The following is a 24,662-nucleotide window of genomic DNA, read 5'->3' on the forward strand; positions in this document are numbered from 1 at the left end:
TGTACATGTATGTTTAATATTTTATTTAATACTCATCAATAAAAATTAAATAATAAAAGAAATATATTTTAATGTTGTTAAAAATTAAATATAATTAAATATAAAAAAGTTTAAATTAACAAATAAAATTAAGAAAAAAATAGTGTTGAATATTTAAATTATAAAAAAAATAATTAAAGTATCAATTTGAGTAGAGACTTTAAAAATTTTAAAGTTCTTATTTTGTGTCAAAAAATAATTGTATAAAAATTAAAAAATATTTTTGTTTTTAAAAAAATTATAATATACATTTATACTATTTTAATTATAATATATTTAATTATTTTTGTTAATATATTTTTATAATAATACAAATATACATTAATAATTCCTTAATAGTATCCTAAGAATACTGATTAACAATTTAAAAATAATAAGTTTATAAGTATTTTATCTTATATCATTTATTATTTATAACTTTAGAACGAAGTAATGATTACAACACATGAATTATATATAAGGTTACCGGGAACAATTAAGGGTCATGATTGCTTGCACGTACATAATTTTTTCCAACTCAATAAATTAGTCGAATAATTAAAGAAATGTGGTGCTAGAAGAACTTATCTCCAAATGAATCTAAAAGATGTGAGGTCGCACCCTTTATCAATGAAGAAGAAATTTAGGAGTTGATTGATGTAAAAGCTTGTCTAACATAACCTTAACGCATTAATAAAAACAAGTCATTTTCGAATCTTCAACATAACCATTTAAAGGAGTCATGGATTCCATTTTCAAATTACTATGTACTTTATCAAGCGTTGTTAGCCATACAATGTTGAAATACCAAGATAAAAGTACACAAACAACGACAAACTCATATCCGTATTTTTTTTAAGTCATCCATGAATGTAACCTTACATTAACTAGTACGACCCCATTTATTGTTGATTTCACTATAGGTTACACAAAAAAAGTAAAGTTAGTTTCTTGGATAATTTTCTTACCTAAATGTTTTGACCAAAACTACAAGATTTGATAGTTTTCTTTGAAAGTTCCAATGCCTTGAATTTGATGGTTACGTGTAACTAAAAGATAGCTTTCAGTTCATGGCACTGAGGTCAAATGGTCCACATGTGACATGTTCAAAATCAATGTTACACTCCCTAAAAAGCCATTTTAATTCGGTCAACAATTTTATCTTTATGTCAAATGTTATAAATCAGAGCAGTAATATGATTTTATGTTCTTCTTTGTAACTTTTCCATTTGAATCGGATTAGAGGCATATGACCGGTTTGTGGAATGTCCTTCTATTTTTAGAAATATTTACCTATAAATGTGAGTCATGGTAAAAAAAACATAAATATGTATTAATATTCGATAAAAAAAAACCTTTAAAATCACTGTCATGCAACACGGACTTTTTTGTATGTTAAATCGTTTATATTTGAAAGTCGTTTTCAACTTGAAATTGAAAACAAAAATTTACAAAATACCGGTTCATTTCCTCTCATTTCTATTTTAGTTTAAAAACTTTTGTTTTTATAAATGGATGATGAAGGAATCAAATAAGAAAAATGAAATTATTTGCTAGAAAATGTTTTCTTCTTTAGTAGTACTTTATGGAAAGTTGAAATAAATAAATAAAAATGTCCCAACAATCTCTACCCTCGGAATATTTAATGGTTAAAATATATGTAACATCCCGTTTTCATAGGTTTTATACTATTAAACAAAACATTTAAATTTCAATGATTCAGAAGCAGATGATGACGTAGGGCAGTATAATATATGATACAGTCATCCTCAAAATAACCATACATACACTGATCAATACATACAGCCCATACAGTACTAAAGGGGTTACAAAACACCCAATTAGCTAAGCAAAAATAAAAGGCTAAAACTACTACTAAAACGTCTAACATATTCATCTCCTGTCCCGGAGGGGTGTATCCTCACCTGCACCTATATTTGCTCACGCCATTCAAAAAGGACGATCATTGCATAAATAGAAGACACAAGGAACACACAACATACAAGAAGGGTAAGCTAACTTGAACCAATAACAAATCATGCACTTGTTACACTTATGCAGAAAACAGAATTTATCACACAAAGAATCAGAATCATTCGATTAATCCCAACCATAACACCACACACCATTCTAGACTTGATATCCGGATTATGTAAGTGGCATTGGAGCTCTCGGTGACTTGCACTTGAGACGGTTCCCAAACTCTGTAGAGTTTTAGGCACAAGGGGTATTCACCCAACCACTCTCAAGGTAAATCCCATCACCTCTATGACAGATCGGATTCATAGACCAGGACCTCCTGCTACTCCCCCCGACGTAATCCATCATACTCCACTTGAGTCTTAATGGTTACTAGGAGCGTCAGGATGCCACCAATATGAGTCCTCATGCCCTTACATTTACTAAAACCATTTCCTTAGAATTTCCCTTGAAATCCTAACTCCAACATATTCTCATTCATATCAAATTCACACTCAATTCCATCACACTGTCTAACATGCATAAAGATCACATGCAATATCAATCATTATCATCTTAAGGCAATCAATATAGCATCATGTAATCAAAACAGTGAGAAAACTAACTTCTGCAGGGAATCTCGCTTAGGCTAGAGGGTCTCGCCTAAGCTAGAGAGTTTATCTCGCTTAGGCGAGTTGCTCTCGCCTGGACGAGACCTCATACAATGGCAAATTAAAAATCCTGGGCGAACTCTCGCTCAGGCTAAACTGGCTCGCTTAGACGAGAAGTCATCTCGCTCAGGCGAGTCCAGCTTGCCTAGGCGAGATTTCGCGCAGTGACAGAGGTGATCTTCTGGTATTTTCGCTCAGGCGAGAGCTGCTCACCTAGGCGAAAATACCAGGATTACTCACCTGTTCTACGCATGCATTCTCGCCCAGAATCACCCCACACTCAAAATCACACACAGGAAATTTCAAACACCAATTAAACGCAAAATCAGACAATTCTACCACCCAAGAACACATCTCCTACGAAAATTGAGCTAAGAGTTAGCTTCCCTTACCTTTTTGCTAAGAATTAGATTGGTGGAGTCAATGAATAGAAAGAGAGCAGAATTCTTCAATTTAACCTAAGAGGATCCATCATCAAGACATGGGAGATGAAGAATAACATGATCAGGTTCATAATTCAGAGAGTGACTAGTGAATTCTAACTGGAATTAAACTCAATTTAGAGATAAAACCTACCTAGGAGAATGGAAGTTGAGGGAGGAACTGTTGAGGGTCCTGTTGGCTGGTCCTTCCAGAGTCTGAGTATGGAAAGGTTGAAACAGTGAGATGGCAGCACAGAGATGAGAGATTGGAAGAAGGTTGGGTTGCAGAGAAAATTGAGAAAATAAGAAGGAAGAGAGAGTGTTTCTGTTTTTAGAAAAGAGAAGAAAAGGAGAGAGGAGTATCACAATATACGTTTTGAAAATTTTTACATTTAAGAGTTATATATATATATATATATATATATATATATATATATTGTTTATATTTTATAATTCTAATTTTATTCTTTATAATATAATTATTTATTGAATTTTAAAAAATTAACAATCATTTCTACGTGTTTTTTTATAAAATTATCTTCTTCTTTTTTTAATTCATCAATCGTTTCAATTATTTTTTTATTCATCTTACTCTTTTTAATAAATATAAATTTATTTTATATATTAATTTAATAACATTAAAATATTATCATCTACTAATATAATATCATGCATATTTAAAAAATATATATACACAAACGGGATAGCGTATGTATTAACACTAGTATATATGCATATATATATTTCATAATATTTTGAATAAAATAATATTGAATACGTAATATATAATATATAGTATACATTTGTATAAAAGAAAAAAAACATATATTTATATTTTAATATAATTTAATATATATTAATCGAATGTGAAAATCAAATTAATATGTTTTTCTAAAATATTTTTTTAAATTTAAATTTAAAAATTTTAAGAATTGAATCTTAGATGAAAAAGAGGAAAGATAACATGGGAGGTTGATATCAAATGTTGACATTTATAACGGATAAAAGGTTATAAAAGAAAAGTATCAAATGTTAATATTTATAGAACAGAATTGATCAGATGTTGATATCTATCCGACAAAAAATTAAAAGAATAAAATACTAAATATTGATATCCGTAGAATAAAATAAGACACAGATGTTGACTTTCATTAAAGAAAAAATTTAGTGATAAAATGAGTTACAAATTACTTTTAACTAAAAGGCAAAGTTAAAATATAAAAAAAAAATGAAAATAAAAGAAAAATATTAGAAAACACTCACAACTAACAAAGTGAGTTAAGAAAAAATACCAATACCAACCTCCCTCCTTTTGTCTAAATATAAAAGGTAATCAGTATCTTTTTATTACAAGAAACAAAACATTAAAGGATAATATAAGGAAATCCAAAAATACCTAATAAACGTAAAAATATATTTTAAATTACATTTGAAAACAAGAGAGAATAAAATATTCAAATTATACTAATTTAAGTTTCTCATATTTGGACAAATTATTAATTAAAATAAAAAATTGGACAAATTATTAATCAAAATAAAAAAGACAAACTAAATTTGACACGTTCTCACCTTCTTCGATTTCTGTCTCCCCTTATTTTATATAAACCAGTAAATTACCAGTAGTTTTCATCCTCGAAACATGTTCACAAACCGTGAAACATTATAAAAGTTGACAATCTTATAATCAACATAATGTAAGAAGTAAGTGGAGATAAAGTTACCATGTTTCAAATAGCAGTAAAATTAACCTTTAACTTGGTCACACTGATTCAGAATCATCGACCTAATCTTCTACATATATAACGCTTGACTAGGGATTGGATAAAATGTAATCAACTACACTGAACTATTAAAAATTGCATTGTACTGAAAAATAGTTCAAAAAAATTGAATTGGACAATTTTTTTTCTAATAAACTAAACTGAATTGCACTGAACTACAGTACACTATAATATGAACTGAGTTGAACTGTTATAAACAACATTGTTTTACGAACTGCGTTATTCTTAAACTGAACTACACTATTTTTGAAGTTAAGTACAATATTTTTGAATTGCTTTTGAACCAAATTGCTATCATTTTAAATATTTATAAGTATATTATTAATTTTAGAAATAAAAAAATATTTTATTATACTTATTTTGTAAATAAATTTAAATTCTCATTAATCGTTGTAATTCTTTTATAAGCATCCTTTTAAAAATATTTATTATTATTGTTGCTACATTCATTTATTTTTAGTTAGAGTATACTCATATTTATATTTTTCTATAATTACTTTATATGTCATTGGCAACTTAATTAATTATTCACAACATCAACTACTTTTATTAGTAAATTAAATATATGCTAAACCATGTATTAACCAAAATTATGTAAGAGAATATTATTATTTTCAAATACCAATTTTTTAAAGAAATGTATAATTCTTACGAAATATTAAAATTAAAATTTAATTATATTAAACTAAGAAAATGAAAAATTTATTTAAAATTCTGGTTTACCAACCCAGTAAAATCAATGTTATGGCCCTGATTCACTCATAAATGGTTGCGTTCCGTCATCGATGTCATCCACTTTATCTTATTCCACCTCGACAAATCTCACACCACCTCTTTGTCCTTCAATCCCCTGAGAAACCTCTATTGTTAACTAAGGAAAAATAAACTTAACAATTAATAGTACAATACTTAACTATTAGTGCAAATAGTTAACCATTTCATGTACAGTTTTTCAAAACTTTAACTAATCAATAGTATAATTCAATTTTATTATTAATGGTTCAATTATTTTTAGTTTAATATAGTTTAGTTAACTATAGTTTACTATACTTGAGTTATTTTTGTCCACCCCTGTTTAAGACATCATTCTAACGCATCCGAGTCATACCTATTATGGATGGTATTCATTTTTTATGTATATATATTTAATAAGGTTATATTTACTTTGATGAGAATGAAGTGTTAACATAATTCAACTATGTTTATTATTGCTGGATCTTATGTCTCAAGACTATGTGTTACAAATATAACAATAATAGATAACTTTTTTAATATAATTAATAGTTAGGTTTAATTTTAATTTATTTAAATCCTTTTTGATTTTGTTTTATTATTTACAATATCGTTAATTTCTGTTAAAATATATAATTTTTTTATAATATTTTTTTGGTTGAAATATATTGGTATTGTTTAGCTTGTAAAATCTCTTCTAATATGAGGTGAGTTGATGTAGAAATAAATATTTTCTACGTTGACTATGATGTTAAAAAAAATGTAAGATATGTTCTCTCTAATTTAAAATATAGGAATACATAGATTATGCATAACCAATAAATGTAAAATGTAATATATATATATATATATATATATATATATATATATATATATATATATATATATATATATATATATATATATATATATATATATATATATATATATATATGATTATTTTATTAATTGAATGGCGTTTTCTACATTAACTTATATACAATAACTCATTCTTTTACGTTATCTATAAATAATGTAATTTAATTAGAATACCTTACGTAAATAATTCTATTTTACATAAGTGAGTTGCTAATGATTTTTTAATCTTACGTTGTGTTTGTTTGTGTTATTTTAGTGTCTTTGTCTTCGTGAATTTGGTGCAAAGAATTTGTTTTGTAGATTGTGTTCTTATAGAATGATTTGCACGAGATTGCCAAGGTCGACTTGCAGAGATACCTTAATAATCTTATCTTGTCAAAGTTATGAAAATTTGCAAGAATACAATGTATTTTTACACTTGTATTCTTATGTGTACGAAAGTCAATCACTTACATTCAAGGACGAACCTTGCATATGACGGAGGAGCCACGGCTCCCCACAATTTTTTAATTTTATTTTTATATATATATTTTAAAATTATATTTATACATTATTATTTTAAGTTATATATATAATTTTTTTATTTAAAAAATAAAATAAAGATAAAATAAAAGTTAATTTGGTGGACATTGGTTAATAAAGAGATTAGAGTTCTGTTTCTGAATTTTTTTTCTAACTAGCAATGAAGAGAGTATGAGAATAAAAAGAAAAAACAAATAGACATATTGGGAAAGAGAGATTGGAAATCAAAAAGATTAGAAATCATTGGAGAATGCATTCTCATAATATTCTAGTATGATTTATTATGTACATTAAATTTATGATTCTCCCATTGGTTTGTGAACGGATCCTTGTGTGTGTTTTGTATGTATTAAAATTTATGTATATATTTATATAATTATAATATATATATATATATATATAGATATAATAACATTAATAATAATAATTAAATAATAATATATTGTTACTTTAAGGACAAAATAATAATTTTATATTTTAATCAATTTTAAAAAATTATATATCATATCAATCAAACTACTTACAAATTTTGAAAAACTTCACCCCAAATCTCTTTTATTTTCACCTCAAAATTTCATAAAAGAAACCATACAAACTTTGTCTCCAAATCCACTTAAATTCATTCACCCACTCTCTCTCCCTCAAATTCATCCAGACAAAGAAACACATCCTAAAGTGACAAAGCAAAATTTTATATTTCTATCTCCATGATCGAGATTCGCAATTCAATTAGGATTTTATTTTTTAATTAAGGGAAATAAATAAGTTATAATAAAGATAATAAATTAAAGTAAGTAAGTTAAATAAGTTAAATTAAAGATAATAAATTAGTATTAAAAAAATGAAAGATTTTTGTTTCGAGTATAGGACCAAGCACCTACAGTTAACACTCAAATTATCCATTTTTCTCCTTTATGCATTCTTCCCAAGTAATCTGTCATATCCTCTGTTCCACACAATCTTCCTTCTTCCTCGATCGGTCAGGCGGGCAATCGGTGTATCTGTCTAAAAGGCTTCGATGCTTAAGTCAGTTAAGGTTGATCGGTTGATAATTATAACTGTTGTAATAAATGCGAATTAAAGATCCTCACCAACCTACTTCGGGTCGATATTTATAGTTTTTAGTGTGGGCCTGTAATTAGGGCTCCTTAATCACGATCCAATGGCTTTTTAATTATGATTACTGACTTGTTTTATTTTAATTAATCTGACTGATTGATCCAAGTTTTCATTTGGCCGGCCGACCTCGCGCGGCCTGGCGGGTTGTCTTTTAAAGGTGAGAAATAGTTTCAAACGGAGATTAAAGTGGAAGGTGTTTAGCTTTTCTGACCGATGGGCCGGTCGCCTCAGGGTCTGCTATAGAGATGTCAAAATGGGTTTCAATCTGTGAGCCAACCCGGCTCACCACGGGTTCGAGTCGGGTTGGGTTGAGAAAAATTCAACTTTTTCAAAAGTGGGTTGAACTCAACCCGGCTCACTTAACCCACGGGTTAAACGGGTTCGAGCCGGGTTGAAGGTGGGTTGACCCACTTAACCCACCAAATTTTTTTACATTTTTTTAAATTTTTTTAATTTTTTTTTTAATTTTTTTAAATTTTTTTAATAATTATTTACTACTCCTATTATATTTGTTCACAATCTCATATTTTTAAATGCTAGAATGTTGCTTAATTATATTTGAATAGTTTGAATATTTAATTAATTTGATTGTCAAGTTATATATATGTTGATACTTTAATCTTTAATTATAATCTTTATAGTAAATTACTTAAGTAACCGTCTTACAAACAATTTTTTTCTAAATTAGCATGAAAAAAATGTATAATTTTTTTATTTATATTTTGTTGAATAGTATGACAGAAAATTTGTAATATTAGTCATGTTTTCTTAGACTAATGGATACTTTCTTGGAAATAATTCTTCATATATTGGTGGTGAGCATGATCAAAACATTGGTTCTTGATTTTACTATGATTGTCATCTCATGGGTTACTTAAAAATTTATTTAAATATTTGAATATTAAATAAATAAATAAATTTTTTAGGTGGGTTGGTGAGCTAACCCACTTAACCCACCAACCCGTGGTGGGTTGAGACGGGTTACAAAATTTCTAGCTCACCAGAAAGTGAGCCGGGTTGGGTTTACTCATTTTCAACCCGGCTCGTGGTGAGCCAACCCGTGTGAGCCGGGTTGGCTCACTTTGACATGTCTAGTTTTCTACAAGATACGTCCGTAACGGGCGGCCTGTAGCCACTTGACTTTGGTCCGTTAGGCCGATCTACCGATAGGCAGTACAATACACAAGTCCTTCTAGCCTTGAGCGATGACGAAGGTGAAACGCAAAGGTTTTAGGGAAAGACTACTGTGCCGAGGGGCCGATGGGCCGATGAACCTCACAGTACAATTTTTTTCTTCTTGGAGGATGAAAGTAATTAATCCTTAAGCCGGTTATGGATGACAAGATTGAATTGTAAATAGTTGTCTATGGTATTTTCATACTCAATTATGTCTACTAGTTCAAATCAAAAGAAAAGCAGGAACATGAAAACTCATTATCAAAAAATCTCGCGAAAACAAAGTTAAAGGAAAAGAAGATGTTTTCATTTATTGGGTAGATTTATCTTGTAAATTCAATTTTATTTTTTATTCTACTAGCTTTCTTTTTTGTTCGGAAAACTTGATAACAACTAGATGATTTCATAATATTTTATGTCTAGTGTAAAATTTACCTTATTTGTTAATTAAAGAGATTAATAAATAAATTAATAATGAAAATAATATTATAATTAGATTAATAAGGTGTAATGTTTGTATAATGTTCGCTGTAAGGCCCATTAATTTCTGGTTCCCTTTTCTACCCTAAAGTGAAGGGCTGCCCTACAGTAGTTGGGCCTAGAGGTTGGCCTATAGGTTAAATGCCAAATTCGTGTTGCCCTAATCCCCATTTGCCTCATTTTCAGAAACAGACCTAGAATTGTGCCGTCATACTTCGCTGCCGTAAGGAGCTCTGCTAGGGTTACGTTTTCCCGATCGAACAGCGCTCAACTCCGTTTCCATATTCTGTGTAAGTCTCCTTCCAACCCTGCTCGTGGTTCTGCTACTGTTTCGCTGGATAACCTTTTTTCCTATGTCTCTCATCTTTTTCCAGCACCTTGAGTCGCTCCTGGTTTTTCCGTTCACCACTGTTTAAGATCGAGGTCTCGTGCTAGTCTTTTCCGGGTAAGGGAAGCTAGGACCTTCTGTTATTTGTGCTTTTTCGCTGTTTTGGACGTCTTTTCGTTTCTGTATGAATTGGTTGGTGTTGTGTCCGTTTTGGATCGAGTTTAAGCATGTTTTGGTTTGTGGTTTTGGCTACTGTATGCGAAAACAGTGGCGGGTGCTGGTTTTCTCGCCCAAGCGAGCTAGTCTCGCCTAGGCGAGATCATCAGAGGCTCGCCTAGGCTTTTTGTCACTCGAATTGTCGCCTAGGCGACTTGCGATCTTTTTGAGCGAGGGGTACTCTCGTCTAGGCGAGAAGGAGCTCGCCTGAGCGAGACCCCACAGAGCCCCATGTTCCTTGTCACGCTCTCGCCTAAGCGAGATGGGATCCACCTGAGCGAGAAGGTCTCTCTCGCCTGAGCGAGCCCTGCTAGCTTGGGCGAGGCAGCGGGCAGGTTTTGATGTTGTTGTTGAGTGTTTCGCTGATGTGTGGTTTGTTATCTGATCCCATATGCTTTACGAGATGGGTTGTGTGATGATGACATGATTAATATGTTCCATTTGAAATGGAAATGGCATGTTAGTTGATTTGGTATGAATTGAAAAGCATGGGTTGTATGAACTGTTGATTTTACATGATATTATTGTTATGAGAAATTCTTGGTTGGTGGGTGGAACATGTTTAAAGTATGGGTAGGGCATAATTTCATGTCTCTTGTAATGAGGGATATTGGTGGCGCCTCATCGGTTGGACGTAATTCCATGGGTCCTCTTAAGGGGAGTCCCTGGTCGTACCTCGACAAACGGACGTAATTCCACGGGGGGTCGTGGTGATGCCTCAGGGCCAGGGCGTAATTCCACGAAGGCCACGTGGTGGTGCCTCCTGTAAGGGTGTAATTCCGTGAAGGCCTCACGGTGACGTCTCAATGCTAGGACGTAATTCCACTGCCACGTGGTGGTGCCTCAAGTACATATCCGGATAGTCAAGTCTTAGGTTTTGATATGGATGAGTACTTCACATGTGGGTGTCTGCTACGTATGTTTGAATGTGAATGGTATGTTGAGTGTATGATATGATGACTTCTTCGCTAGCTTACCCTTTTGCTTGCTTGTGTGTTATGTGTGAACTCTACCTTTGCGATGATCATCAACCTTGTTGATGTGAGCATATGTGAGAACTCCTGGCGGTGGTGATGGTAATGGGGATGCTGCAGCTTGACGCATTGGACAGGTGTTGGACCCACTGTGGGGTCCATTACCGGCGGATTTTATTATTTATGTTTTCTTGAACGAACAAGACCTAGTATTTCTTAATTATGTTGTTCAGTATATTTCTAGTTGGGCCATGTGGGGCCCTTTTCTTGTAATCCGGGTATATTGGACGTATTATATACATTCTTATCCTAAACTTCGTACTCTCTGATTTTTTATGTATGTGATGTTTTATTAATTGAGATTATTCAATTTTTGGGACGTTACATTCGCTAATAGAATAATAGAACTTTTGTAGAAGAGAAAGAATGCATGCATGAGGAGTTTGTTGCAAATTCGATAATCTATGATAGAATATATAAGATTAAGGAAAAATTAAAGGAATTTTATTACTGAGAGAAGTGGTGATATTGTCTCGCTTACTAGGAGAAATAATGTTATCAGACCAACTTTTTCAATCATATAACGAGTGATCACTCAACAATTAATATTAACGGAAAGCAATCGAGAAAGAGTAGTCACCCTTTACGAAATTGAATTCCTACTAACCCAAAGACAAAGTCTTTCCGTGACAAGTACGTTTGTTTCTCTACCTTAAATTCATTACTTAAAAGAGATAGTTAAATAATGAGTCAATGGGAGTTAAACTTTGGATTGTCATTCGTGTAATTAGTTGTTAGAAATTTGTAATGATTTTACAAATACCAACTTCGATGTGATAATAAAGAACATTTTAAGGGTTGAACATTTTAACTTTAAGATAATTTTACATATAATTAGTAATAAGATCTATAAATTCATTATCTTAAAATTTTGTATTGAAAGTGGTATCAATTCTTTATATAAATTGAACTAAAATATTATTAGTATTGTGTCTTTCCAACGAATCTTCCATCAAAAGACCTATCAATGGTGTTAGATCCCAAATTTGTCATCTTAATAATCACTTCAAACTATCACAATATGATCTTTATATCAATTTTGTTTTTCCTGAATCTTTATTAATTTATGAATCTTAATGCTTTTGTAGATACATCCACCTGTATTTGAATTTAAAGGCATTGCATTTGTTAGTTAGAATAACTAGATATATCCCATTTCGATAACAATAATAATATAAGTAAATTTTAATTAGGTAATGGTATTTTTTTTTACATGAGTAGAGTTTTAAAATTCAATATTATTTTATGTCCCTGATTTTCCATTAAATTGGGAAAAAATTAGGTCAAAGCTACCTTTATCGAAAGGGTGTGGGTTGGGTCCTTGGGTAGCTCCATAATTATGTTGTACAAATTTATCTTTTCCAAAAAAAAAAAAACTAATCGATGTCCCCGCCAAACAAAAACTATGACTTTTTCACAAATAAATTCCATTACAACTTGCAAGTAGTAAAAGCTGTGAATATGGTTGTTACTATTTCCTATTCCCCTCTTGATTATCAGTTAGCCCACAATAATAATAATAGCTATGAAATAATGAACGTGGTAGAAAATAGATGGGCCCATCTAAGCACACATGTTCAATCTGTGGTGCTTGTCGAGCCCATCTCTGTGGCCCATTGGAAGTGCCAGAAAGTGGAAGCCCATGCTATTCGTTTCGTGTATCACTTAACCTGGGCAGCATTTGGAAAATCAAATTAGAATAAATGTATCACTTTATGTTATACTTAATAATTTAAAAAAAAAAACGTGAAATAAGAGTAAAACAAAAGAATAAGATGGACTCGTGTTTCTCATTCTATTTGTATACCAAATACTTCCTTAGTAAAAATAGTAACGCAGTTTAGTTCATACGTAGGATTTTTCTTTCTTTTTTTTTTTGTAAGAAAAATCAAATAAAGAAATGTCATGAAACGCTGAAAGGAAGGAAAATGTTGTGAATGAAAAATGTCTATGCAATTTTATTTATTTTTTGGTTTTGTGTGTTTATAGTTTTCAAGAGTAGGGGAGAATTAGGGAGGTTGGGGACTAGGAATGGTGGGGCAAGAATTAGTTTTGTCCATCTACATATTCATCGAAGATCATGATAAGTTTGGGGATAAGGATCGATGAAGGGAAGATAAAAACAAAATATTAATGAATTAAATTCATTTTTATAAAAAAAATTGTGAAAGAAATTAATTTGTCTGATGAAGAAATTAAAAAAAAATTATATGGATTATTCAAACTATTTTTTCTGTAAACTACTAAGTCCGGCCTTCAATCATGGCTATACCCGGAAATACTCACGGTAATATTAAATAAATAGAAAGTAAAGTTAAATAATTGAATATAATATTAAAAACAGCTTAGATTAGATCTATAGAAAAAACATTGACACTTTTGCAAACGTGATTGAGAATTTGAAACAGAAAAAAACATGCTTTACATTAGATATCTGAACATATCTTTGCTACACTAAACTATACCTTATAATTATTTAGAAACCTCAAGTTTGAATCAATCATATTGGAATCAGTACGTGAGATTTATGTATCATGGTTCATCAATAAAAAAAATGTGAGAACAGCACCAACCAACAATGTGACAAGAGCCACACACCATTTTGACATTGCATGATTGGAGAGTAGTTTGTTGGTAACAAGGCACGTGGAGTGGGAGCAAAAACATTTGTCATTTGATAGAAATAAGGTGCGGCAAAATGTCTTTCTCAAGGAACAATGTTCCTGTCTGTAACCAAAGAAATGAAGGAGAAAAACCCCTTTGGTACACATGCATAATCCAAGGCATGCCCACATGCAAATCTGAACCTTCAAGGAAGCAATGATGCCAATGATGTGGAATAGAATCAGCTCCGAGTGTTACAAAACATTATTGTATAGTTGTTTCAATGATGAACCCTATAAACAAGCTCAATCACAACTTGGGTAGAATGTCCAAATTTTATATAGGGACATAACTAGGGTAGGAAAAAAATGTAGCGTGAGGAATATTTCCCCCAAAGTCGAGCACAAAAAATAATGATAGAATAGACTAAACCCAAATGAACAAGTAGCTGAAAAGTGAATAAAAGAGAGGAATCAAAAGCTGGAATGGTATTATTGAAGAGGAAGAGACGTTGTCCAGTTAAGTAAAGCATCAAACTTTTGATCACGACACATTAGTATTATGAGTGCACACTATTAACTGTTACTTCTTTTTCATGCTTTTTTTTTTTTTTTTTTTTTTATCTTCTGTCTCTCTTCTCTCAACTATGCACTGCACCCCCCCACAACCCTTTGTCTCAAATCCTGACATCTTCTTTCTTCTACATTGTTTCTCTTCTTTTTATTCTCTATCCTCATCAACACTACTAACTTTTACATAAAGATATATTATACTATAGGGAAGGGGACTACTCTATCAAACTTAAAAACATAACAATTATGGAGTATATAGATACAACCTTTTGCAAGTTATTTTCAACAAATCAGAGTGGCGCAGCGGAAGCGTGGTGGGCCCATAACCCACAGGTCCCAGGATCGAAACCTGGCTCTGATAGAGTGGCTTCCGATCTTTCTGTTTTTTTTGGTTTTTTATGTTTTCCTATGGTTCTGTGATTTGAATGGAGGGAATGTTGAGTTTGAAGGAATGTATACAAATTAAAATTATAAAAAAAAATGATAAGATAAAAGAGTGATTTAATGATGACAAATAGGAAAAAAAAAGTGGTGAGGGAAAGTTAAAATAGAAATGGTGACCTTTTAATCCAAGGTGATTTGTGATAAAGTACCTTTGGACAACATTAACAATAACTTTCTCACAATGTTTAAACGTGCTTTTCAGCTTTACTTAATTTCATATGTTTATAATTTTAGAATTCGTGATCTACATAAAAAAAAAAAAAAAACTTTCCAATCACCGGTGGGATTTGGGCTAAACATGAGTATAGTCACTTAAAAGGTCGGAGTAATGATATTTTATAACTCAACCAAGTCCATCCGAAGAACAAAATAAATGAATAAACCGATGGAAATAAAATTAAACATATATATAGTCATGTATTTTCTATATACAACTAATATACTTCTTTACTATATTAAATATTTTTTATTCAATATATGTTAATTTATTAGCACTAGAAACGGTAAGGAAAAGTTGTGGATTTTGATCCAATGCTTTTTAAACTGGACTGGGAATTAAACCAATCAAAATACTGATTTATGACAAAGTATACCTAAATCTATCCATGCTTATTCCAAGATAAATATTTAAAAATTGCTAAATTTAGTGGTATGGGTTTGGAATTTTTCATGGATACGAGTTGTAGTTACATGTATTTAGGTATCCAATTATATGATAATAAAAATTGAAAATATTACCTTCATAGGAATGAAGTCATGGTGTATGTATTTTTTTATTTATTTATTTTGTTAAATGTGGGTAGGAGGATACACTGTTCAGATTTTATGTATTATCATCTCCAATTCAAAAGATTCAATTCAACCGTTATGGAGAATCGGGGATGAACTAATATTCAAAACATTATTATAATAATTAAATATTATAAATATCTATATTTTAGCATTTAAAATACACAGAAATTAAGATAAAATATATGTTGCGATACTTAAATCAAAATATCAATAATATATCAAAAGTTTTTGTTAATAATATGTTTATATGTAGAATAAAAAATTAACAAATATTTTAGCATGTTTTTTATTTTTTTAATAGAAATATAAAACAATACATTATTAAATATTTTTATTTAAACATATTTAGATCGACAAGTTGTTCTTGTAATTTCTTTAAACTAATTAAGTAACGGATTCACCGGTTGATTTGTTCAAACGGTTGGGTTCGATTTTCAAAATAGTTTTTTTTTCTTCTTTTCATAAAGCAGTTCAATTTAAAAGAAAAAAAAAACTACGTCAGAAATGTTGATCGGGATCGGAGAGAAAGGAAGTGTGTATATATTATACATACACTTAACGTTAACTACTGAATGTTTTTAATTGCTGAAATCTTTCTTGTTCTCTCTAGGAGCTGGAATTCAGATCCAATTATATGATTGTTAAGTACTTCCCTTAGTATAAGCGTTTTTTGTTTTTTGTTTTTATCAATTTAGATATGATTAAGCACGAAAGTTAATGCATAATCAATCTTAATAGAGTCTGAATAACATGTGGGATGCAGGTTGGGACGAAATATAATTTGTAAGAGAGTCCAAATGTGCCGGAAAAATCTGCCACTAAAGAGTATATTCTTACTAAAATATTCATTTAAGAACTGTTTCTTTCCAACAAATAATAGCAGTTCAAATAATTAATCAAGGTGTTTAAGTCATCTTATTCAAGGATATCTTTTAAGTAGTTTATGGCAATTCTGGATTCTAGTCATAATATATATATATATATATATATATATATATATATATATATATATATATATATATATATATATATATAAAGAGAGAGAGTTGCAATGCAGGTTAGAGGGTCTTCTTGTTTGTGTCTAAAGAAAACATCACTAGAAAAATATTTAGTTTTAAGTGATTTAACATAAGTAGATTAGTACGTATTTGTTTACTATAGGATAGTAATTCTTTTAGTCTTTTGTTCTCTTTTATTGTAAATATACCTTTTAAAATAACTATCAACAACAATTTTGAGAGAGTTTCTTTTATTGAAGTTCTAATTGAATAATTGAATCATTAGTATCATGATTCCATAATTTAAGATACTTGAATAAGTTAAATTTGTCATGTTTTCATCTTCACAATTAGTTTATTTTATATCAATTCTAGAAAAAATAATTTTATTTTATTATTCTTCATCAATATATTTATTTTAAAAAAATTTAAGACTAAAAAATAATTTATCATAATCTAATAAAAAATTGAGAGACATAAATACTAAAATAAAAATGTATTATAAGCATGACATGATTATAAATCGGCAATGAAAAAATACATATTACAAATGAGTGAGACAAAAAACAAATATTGATCATTAAATTAATATTTCACTATCAAGTGAGACAAAATATGCAAAAACTCCTATTAATCATTAAACTAATATTTCACATTATCAAGTGACACAAGAAATAGTTATCTTTTTTTTCTTCAAAATAAAAAGGATGAAAGAGAACAAATAAAAGATGAGAGAAAAAATAATTAGTATTTTTCTTTTCATAAACAAAAGAATGCATATGGAAGTGGAAGAAGAGAACAATATGTAAAAAACTCAAAAAGCAATAATTGAAAATATAAAAAATATCTTAATAAAGTATAATAATATGTAAAATATCTTATAATTATTAAAATCAAGTTTCACGTTTTAATTATAAAGGATAATAATATTTAAAAATATCATACGAGTTTAATTTGAATGTCTTGATAATTATAAAACTTAAGTATGCAAGTTGAGATAATTAGTGATCTTAATATTTTAATATTTTTGTTAAAAAAATTAATAAAATTCAAAGCAGAAGAATAATAATGGTTGCAAAAAAATACACAAATATGTTAATAGATTGACTTGGTGGTGTACATCTTTGATAATATTTTTTGGCGATGATTTATGAGTTGTAACAATTTACATTTTTTTAATAAAATAAATAATGAAAATTTATTATTATCAACAAAAAAATATGAATATGAGTATAACACGTTTCTCTTATATCGAATATTACATCAAATAACACGTTGCATAAGGCTAACACATCCTTTTTATATTCTCAAATTCAAACGTCTAATTTTATTTGCCCATTTTTACTAAATGATATTTTTAATATTTTCTTAATAAATATTGTGACAACTTTATTTTTTGTTTTTTTTCCAACCCACCTCGATCTTGCTACAAATACAATACTATGATTTTTGAACTTCAACTTTCGTGAAAATATTAAATATAATTATTTATCCATTTAAGTACTTAGATGAAGTATGAAGTATGAACATTTTTTATTTTTATTTTTTAAAAAATAACTATTTTGAGATAAACTAAAATCTTTATTGGTATTACATTTATAAAGAATTAAAAATTAAAAACAATTTATTAAGTATATTAGTTTTGGAAAAATAAATTGAAAATATAATAAAATTAGTGACTAAAAAATCGATCATGAAACCTGTCACCAAAATTAAACACTAAATTAATAACTTATTTTAATTATTAAATCAGCCACTAATTACTGTCACTAACTCAATCATTAATTTACATGATTAAATTAGTTACTCGTTTTTGTCAATGATGTATGTGCGTAAATCTCTCATTGTTTTACATCAATAAATCTATCACTGATTCTGGTTAATAATATTTGCTTTTGTCAGCAAAAATGGTCACTGTTCAGTATGGAGTAATGAATTTTTTATCTTCAAATCATTTGCTATTTATTTTGTGATTAATTCTAAAAAATTAATTTCCAAAATTTTTGTCCCTGTTTTATAATTTTCAAACGAACAAACACATCTGAGAAATGTATAAAATTATAATAAAAAAATGCAATAATTCAAATTCAATATAAGATTTTACATCATTTATTATTTTTCAATTGAATTATATTTTTTCAAAATGATCATAAGGTGAAACATTCTTTTCTACATAAATCTTATGTAGACAATTTTACGTTGATTTAAAATGATTTGATGTCTTATTACATATATCAACATTTTTAAAATGTACTAAAATTTGAATAATTTGATTATTATGTTATCGTGGTTCAATTTGAATAAAATTTAATACATACGCATTCTTTCTTCTGCATTATAGATTATTATGTTTATCTGTTTATGTTTCTCAGTATAAAATAAAAATTAGTCTCACTTATTTAACATAAACATATAGAGAAAGAAAAAAAAAAACAGTATTTTTACATTAAGCATACTTGCTTTCCCACAAAAGAAGCTGAAAGACATGTTTCTAATTCTGTTACGAGGGTTAGAAATTATGCAGTTGGGTGTAGGAAGGTAGCAAACTATAACAGCGTATGGTAACATTTGCATACCATTACCTAAGTAGGTAACGTGTTCTTGTCCTGATGAAGGATTCCCTTCCATCAACACGCCATCTCATTCGCTTCAGTTTTGAACCAGTTGGCTGTATCTATTACATTCCAGGCAAGTTTATAGCTTATTCCGACCATCTTTCTATTTATTTTTTTCCGATATATATTTAACTGAAAAGTGTAAAAGCAAGTACTTAGATGAAGAAAAAGATAAAGTGACAAAGTGGAGAATGTCCACACACAGAGGATGATTTCACGGCATCTCTCAAAGAGTTTATGCTTTGCTTAGGCCTCCTTACCACCCAGACAAAAACAACACCTACGTAACACTCCATAACTGTCATCGTCGTTGTTATGTTCTTATGCATAACTACACACCCATGTTCCACTGCCACCTCACATTCCTCACTCCTTACTATTTACTCTTACTCCCATACAACCCGAAGAAGTTTCCTCTTTCTTTATTTCTTTTTTCCTTTTCTGCTTGTCTTTCCAGCTAAGTAATTTGCGCAAACAAAACCAGAGATATGTATTATTGCGTAGAACAAAAGGCGATAATAAGCAGAGAAGGCCGCAAAATTCACTATGAAACCTCACCATCATCATTTCACCTTCTTTTTCATTCTATCATCGTTCTCTCTACTTCCCACTTCCAGAGCTACCAACACAACTCAATTCAGCATTTTCAATGAAACAAGAAGGATTCTCCACCAGCCTTTGTTCCCGGAGCTCTCGGCTCCGCCGCCACTCACCCCACCGCCGCCACCGCCCCCGGATATTCCTTCCTCTCCCGACATTCCTTTCTTCAATGAGTATCCCGCGGGGCAGCCGCCGCCAGCGCAGAACCTGCCTCCGGCAACATCCTCCGGCGCTGTGATCGCGAACCCGACGGCGACGCAGCCCACGAAGCCTGCGAAGAAGGTGGCAATTGCGATCTCCGTGGGAATCGTGACGCTGGGAATGTTCTCCGCGTTGGGCTTCTTCTTGTACAGGCACAGAGCAAAACACCCGGTGGAAACTCAGAAACTCGTTTCTCGTAGGCTTCCGGAAGATTCTCCGCGGGCCCCACCACCCTCGAGCTTCCTCTACATTGGAACGGTGGAGCCCGCCAGAACGTCGCTCACCGAACCCAACGGAACGAACATCATCACTTCTCCTTATCGAAAGCTTGATTCTATTAAGCTTAACTCCGATCACCGTTACCGCCCCAGTCCCGAGCTGCAGCCTCTGCCGCCGCCTCAAAAGCCGCCAGACGAAAGCCACTCGCCGCCGGCAGGATTCTCCGACTCATCATCATCGTCCGAGGAGGAAAGCTGTGAGACGGCATTTCACTCGCCGCACGGCTCGTCGCTTAGCCGCGAAGAGAATTGTTTCACGCCCGTGTCGCGCCACAGTTTTCTCGCCGCCGCCATACCAGCGGCTGGTGCTGCTGCTCCGGTGGTTCCTTACTCGAAGAGAACTTCACCGAAATCCCGGTTCTCTGCTCCCTCGCCGGATATCAGAAACATGGTCGTACCACCGGCGAAGCATTCTCCGCCGCCGGCACTGGCGCCACCAGCTTCAACCGAATATGAGCAAATAGAAAAAGTAACTACCTTGGGTCCTTCTAGAAGACCAAAGTTCTCATCGCCTCCCCCAGCACCGAATTTGACTCATCTTATCAAGCCTGCTGCTCCACCCCCACCTCCACCTCCTCCTCCCCCGCCGTCGTTTCCGTCGTCACGGAAGGGTTGGTCTCCGTCAATTAGTGCATCTTCGTCCTCTGTGTCAAGGAAGCAGCGAGAGTCTTGGTCTCCGAATGGAGGAGTATCTTCTGCTAACAGTGCTAGTCTAAGGAAAGGTTCTACTGAGGAAGTTGACAAAAGAAATGCAGGTGATGACGTGGATGGAGCGAAACCCAAGTTGAAGGCTCTGCATTGGGATAAAGTTTGTGCTACTTCGGACCGTACCACTGTGTGGGATCAGTTAAAATCCAGCTCCTTTCAGTAAGTAAATTGAGATGAGTTAGTGGTTACTGTGATTCTATGGTGTGGGTGGACTAATGTTGGTGGTTTGTTTCTGTGTGTAGGTTAAATGAGGACATGATGGAGACCCTGTTTGGCTGCAAATCTTCAGGTTCTGCTTTTAAAGAGACTGTCACTAGAAGATCAGTTCTTCCCCCTGTTGAACTCGAGAACAGGGTCTTAGACCCCAAGAAATCCCAAAACATAGCTATACTACTAAGGGCACTTAATGTCACAAGAGATGAGGTGTGCGAAGCTCTTTTGGATGGTAAGTTTATTTTTCCTTTTTCTGGATATAGAGAGTAATCGCACTTCAACTGCACCAAAAATCGGGTGTTTTGTTGCGTTGTGCAGCTTTATGGTTGCCTGATCTCGATTGTTGATTCACTGGTTTATGTGCACCTTGCTAAACAACAAACACATAATGTCTATCTGTTTTGAAAATATTATTTTTGTTGGATTATTTTATATTAGATATTTTAGGGGAGATAAGAAAACAGAACTAAACTAGGTAGTATAGGGTGCCGTCAAACTACAAATTTCAACGGGCAATATGAGATTCAGATCTAGTTCATTAAACATAGCATGATCTGGTTATTAACATCCGCATAAGTATTGACTATTGAACAATAGTAAAACTTCCTGTATCATCAAGGTGGCTCTTTCTTTCACACTTTTACACGAGAAAGATCTCACATTCATTATTGCACTCTTTTTATTTTCCCTTCTTTTTTGAGGAATTATCTTTATTGCCCTTGGCATCTTAATGGACCAACCTAGTACTGTCACAATCTTATCAACTACTCAGCTTTGCCTTTTTTAGCTGTAACGGTCAAACTTCCCTAAAAGCAGTGCGATACCTGTTTCACTGCCATGATTGTGTCATCATAAAGACAGATCTTTTTACTATTTTTGTTCCAGTCTTCTAGCCCAATTATATTCTGTTTTTATTCCGTCGGTATATCATTTTTCTATTGCTTCAGTTTCAGTCTTCCTTTATTTTATCTGTTTCGGATGATTGGTGTTATCTAACTTGTTTTATATTACTAATTTCTAATCTGATATCTGAAGATAAACCAGCAACTCTCCCTTATAGCCTCTTCACTGTCTACTTGTCCTTATTCCAATAAATAGTTCTGAAATTGAATATAAAATGTTGATGACGAATTTTCAATTGCATGAATATGTATCATCTACATTCAATTTCTAGTAGAATAAGAGCTACATTATCTACAGTACATTGTTTAGCATGTTTCCAATAGTAATTCTTTAAGCATATTGATTTCTCGCACAAGACCATTACTATCCTTTTCGTACATGCAGAACACTAGTACGCATGGCCGAGTAACGTTCTACGTTTACACAATAGTATTCAACTATGATTTCTCTATTGTCGTCATTATTGTGCACAGATGCACGATTTTAATAGTTTATACCATTGCAAAACATGTGAATTCAAATATCTGAAAATATATTTTATCAACTAACATCTTTGGTTACTTCGCTGACATACATAAAATTTATCTTCAACCAATGTTTCCACCTAGCAAACTCATCTTTTAGGTGGCATCGCTTTTTGAATGACACAGGGAACCCTGAAGGTTTGGGAACTGAGCTATTGGAGACTCTAGTGAAGATGGCACTAACAAAGGAGGAGGAAATAAAACTTAAAAATTATGATGGTGACCTATCAAGACTTGGTTCTGCAGAAAGATTTCTTAAAGCAGTCCTTGATATCCCTTTAGCTTTTAAAAGAATTGAAGCCATGCTGTACAGAGCAAATTTCGAAACAGAAGTTAACTACCTTAGGAAGTCCTTTCAGACACTGGAGGTATATTATATTCATCCTTATCTTTATTCAATGTCTTGCTTTCAACTGCATTTTGTTCTGCCTCTTTATAAACTAATCAATCAACGGTTCACATTTACCAGGCTGCAAGTGAGGAATTAAAGCACAGTCGGCTATTCCTCAAACTTCTTGAAGCCGTTCTAAGGACAGGAAACAGAATGAATGTTGGCACAAACCGTGGTGATGCTAAATCTTTCAAACTAGACACACTTCTAAAACTGGTAGATATAAAGGGCACAGATGGGAAGACAACACTTCTCCACTTTGTGGTCCAAGAGATCATTAGATCTGAAGGAACAGATGGTGAATCTGCAAACGAAAATGTTCAAAACCAAACAACTTCCCAATTCAACGAGGACGAGTTCAGAAAGAAAGGATTGCAGGTTGTGGCTGGACTGAGTAGAGACCTAGGTAATGTCAAAAAGGCAGCAGGAATGGACTCGGATGTGTTGAGAAGCTATGTCTCAAAGCTTGAAAGTGGGCTTGATAAAGTGAGCTTAGTTTTGCAGTGCAGAAAGCCAGATATGTATGGAAATTTCTTTAACTCAACTGGGCTATTTCTGAAAGACGCTGAAGAGGAAATTGTTAGGATCAAGGCTGATGAGAGAAAGGCCTTGTTCCTTGTGAAAGAAGTTACAGACTACTTTCATGGTGATGCGGCAAAGGAAGAGGCGCACCCTTTTAGAATTTTTATGATTGTGAGAGACTTTCTAAATAGTTTGGATCAAGTGTGTAAAGAAGTGGGAAGGATGCAGGATAGAACTGTGGTTGGTTCAGCTAGATCCTTCAGGATAGCCGCAAGTGCATCATTACCTGTTCTCAACAGGTACCATGCAAGACAAGATAGAAGTTCAGACGAGGAAAGCTTATCCCCCTAGTGCCGTTTATATCAAAGAAATGAGGGTGCCTTAGTATAACACAAACTAATATGATTGTTTTCCCAAATTTAAGTTAATTTCCCCTATTAGGGCCATAGGTATAAAATTCAACAGATTTTATTTCTACCGGTGCCTAAGAATTCCATCCACAAGATTGAAGAACAAACAGTTAAAGGCACCATTAGGAAGAGAATAAGCTGTTGACAGGATCTGTACTTTGCTTACCACCTCCACTCAATTTCATAATAACCCGAAATGAACATTAAATGGGAAATTTAGTGCAAGACATGCATAGCTTTTGTTAGTTCAAATCGAACCCAATTCCCATAGTTATGGTAGGTTTTGTTAAGTTAGATTCACAAACATTTTCATACTATAGAATATGATGATATTTTACATGTATTTTTTGAATAATTTATTAATAATAAATAGCAGTGATTTTGCAAATCCTATGTGTTTGTGGTGGTTTTGGGGAGGAGAGATAACTAAACAACGAAGGCACTTGTGTATGTGTGTGTGCATATGAGCAGATTCAGAATTACCCTTTCATAATAATCAATTAAAAGTTGTTCAGGAAAATTGAAAGACTAGTTATTGATTCTCATAACTATTTCAGTAAACGAAAATATC

At 32.0% G+C, this 24,662-nt stretch overlaps 1 protein-coding gene and 1 non-coding gene across 2 annotated transcripts; both read left to right on the forward strand.

Annotated features, from left to right (window-relative positions):
• The first annotated feature begins 14,781 nt into the window (after window positions 1–14,781).
• TRNAM-CAU lies at window positions 14,782–14,853 on the forward strand. The gene has a single exon. It is a non-coding gene; the product is annotated as a tRNA-Met (tRNA).
• A 4,369-nt stretch (window positions 14,854–19,222) lies between these two features.
• Window positions 19,223–24,472, forward strand: LOC114178839 (formin-like protein 6). The gene is made up of 4 exons (XM_028064956.1): window positions 19,223–21,287; window positions 21,371–21,573; window positions 22,895–23,136; window positions 23,238–24,472. The coding sequence occupies exons 1-4, from the start codon at window positions 19,888–19,890 to the stop codon at window positions 24,030–24,032; spliced, it is 2,640 nt and encodes an 879-aa protein (XP_027920757.1). The 5' UTR covers window positions 19,223–19,887; the 3' UTR covers window positions 24,033–24,472.
• The last annotated feature ends 190 nt before the right edge of the window (window positions 24,473–24,662 follow it).

Source organism: Vigna unguiculata, chromosome 3, assembly GCF_004118075.2.
Source record: "Vigna unguiculata cultivar IT97K-499-35 chromosome 3, ASM411807v1, whole genome shotgun sequence".
NCBI classification, from domain to species: domain Eukaryota; kingdom Viridiplantae; phylum Streptophyta; class Magnoliopsida; order Fabales; family Fabaceae; genus Vigna; species Vigna unguiculata.

Coding starts and splice junctions, on each gene's coding strand:
- LOC114178839 (XM_028064956.1), top strand. CDS start 19,888: ATGAAACCTCACCATCATCATTTCACCTTCTTTTTCATTCTATCATCG. Junction 21,574..22,894: donor GTGCGAAGCTCTTTTGGATG/GTAAGTTTATTT, acceptor TGAATGACACAG/GGAACCCTGAAGGTTTGGGA. Junction 23,137..23,237: donor AGTCCTTTCAGACACTGGAG/GTATATTATATT, acceptor CACATTTACCAG/GCTGCAAGTGAGGAATTAAA.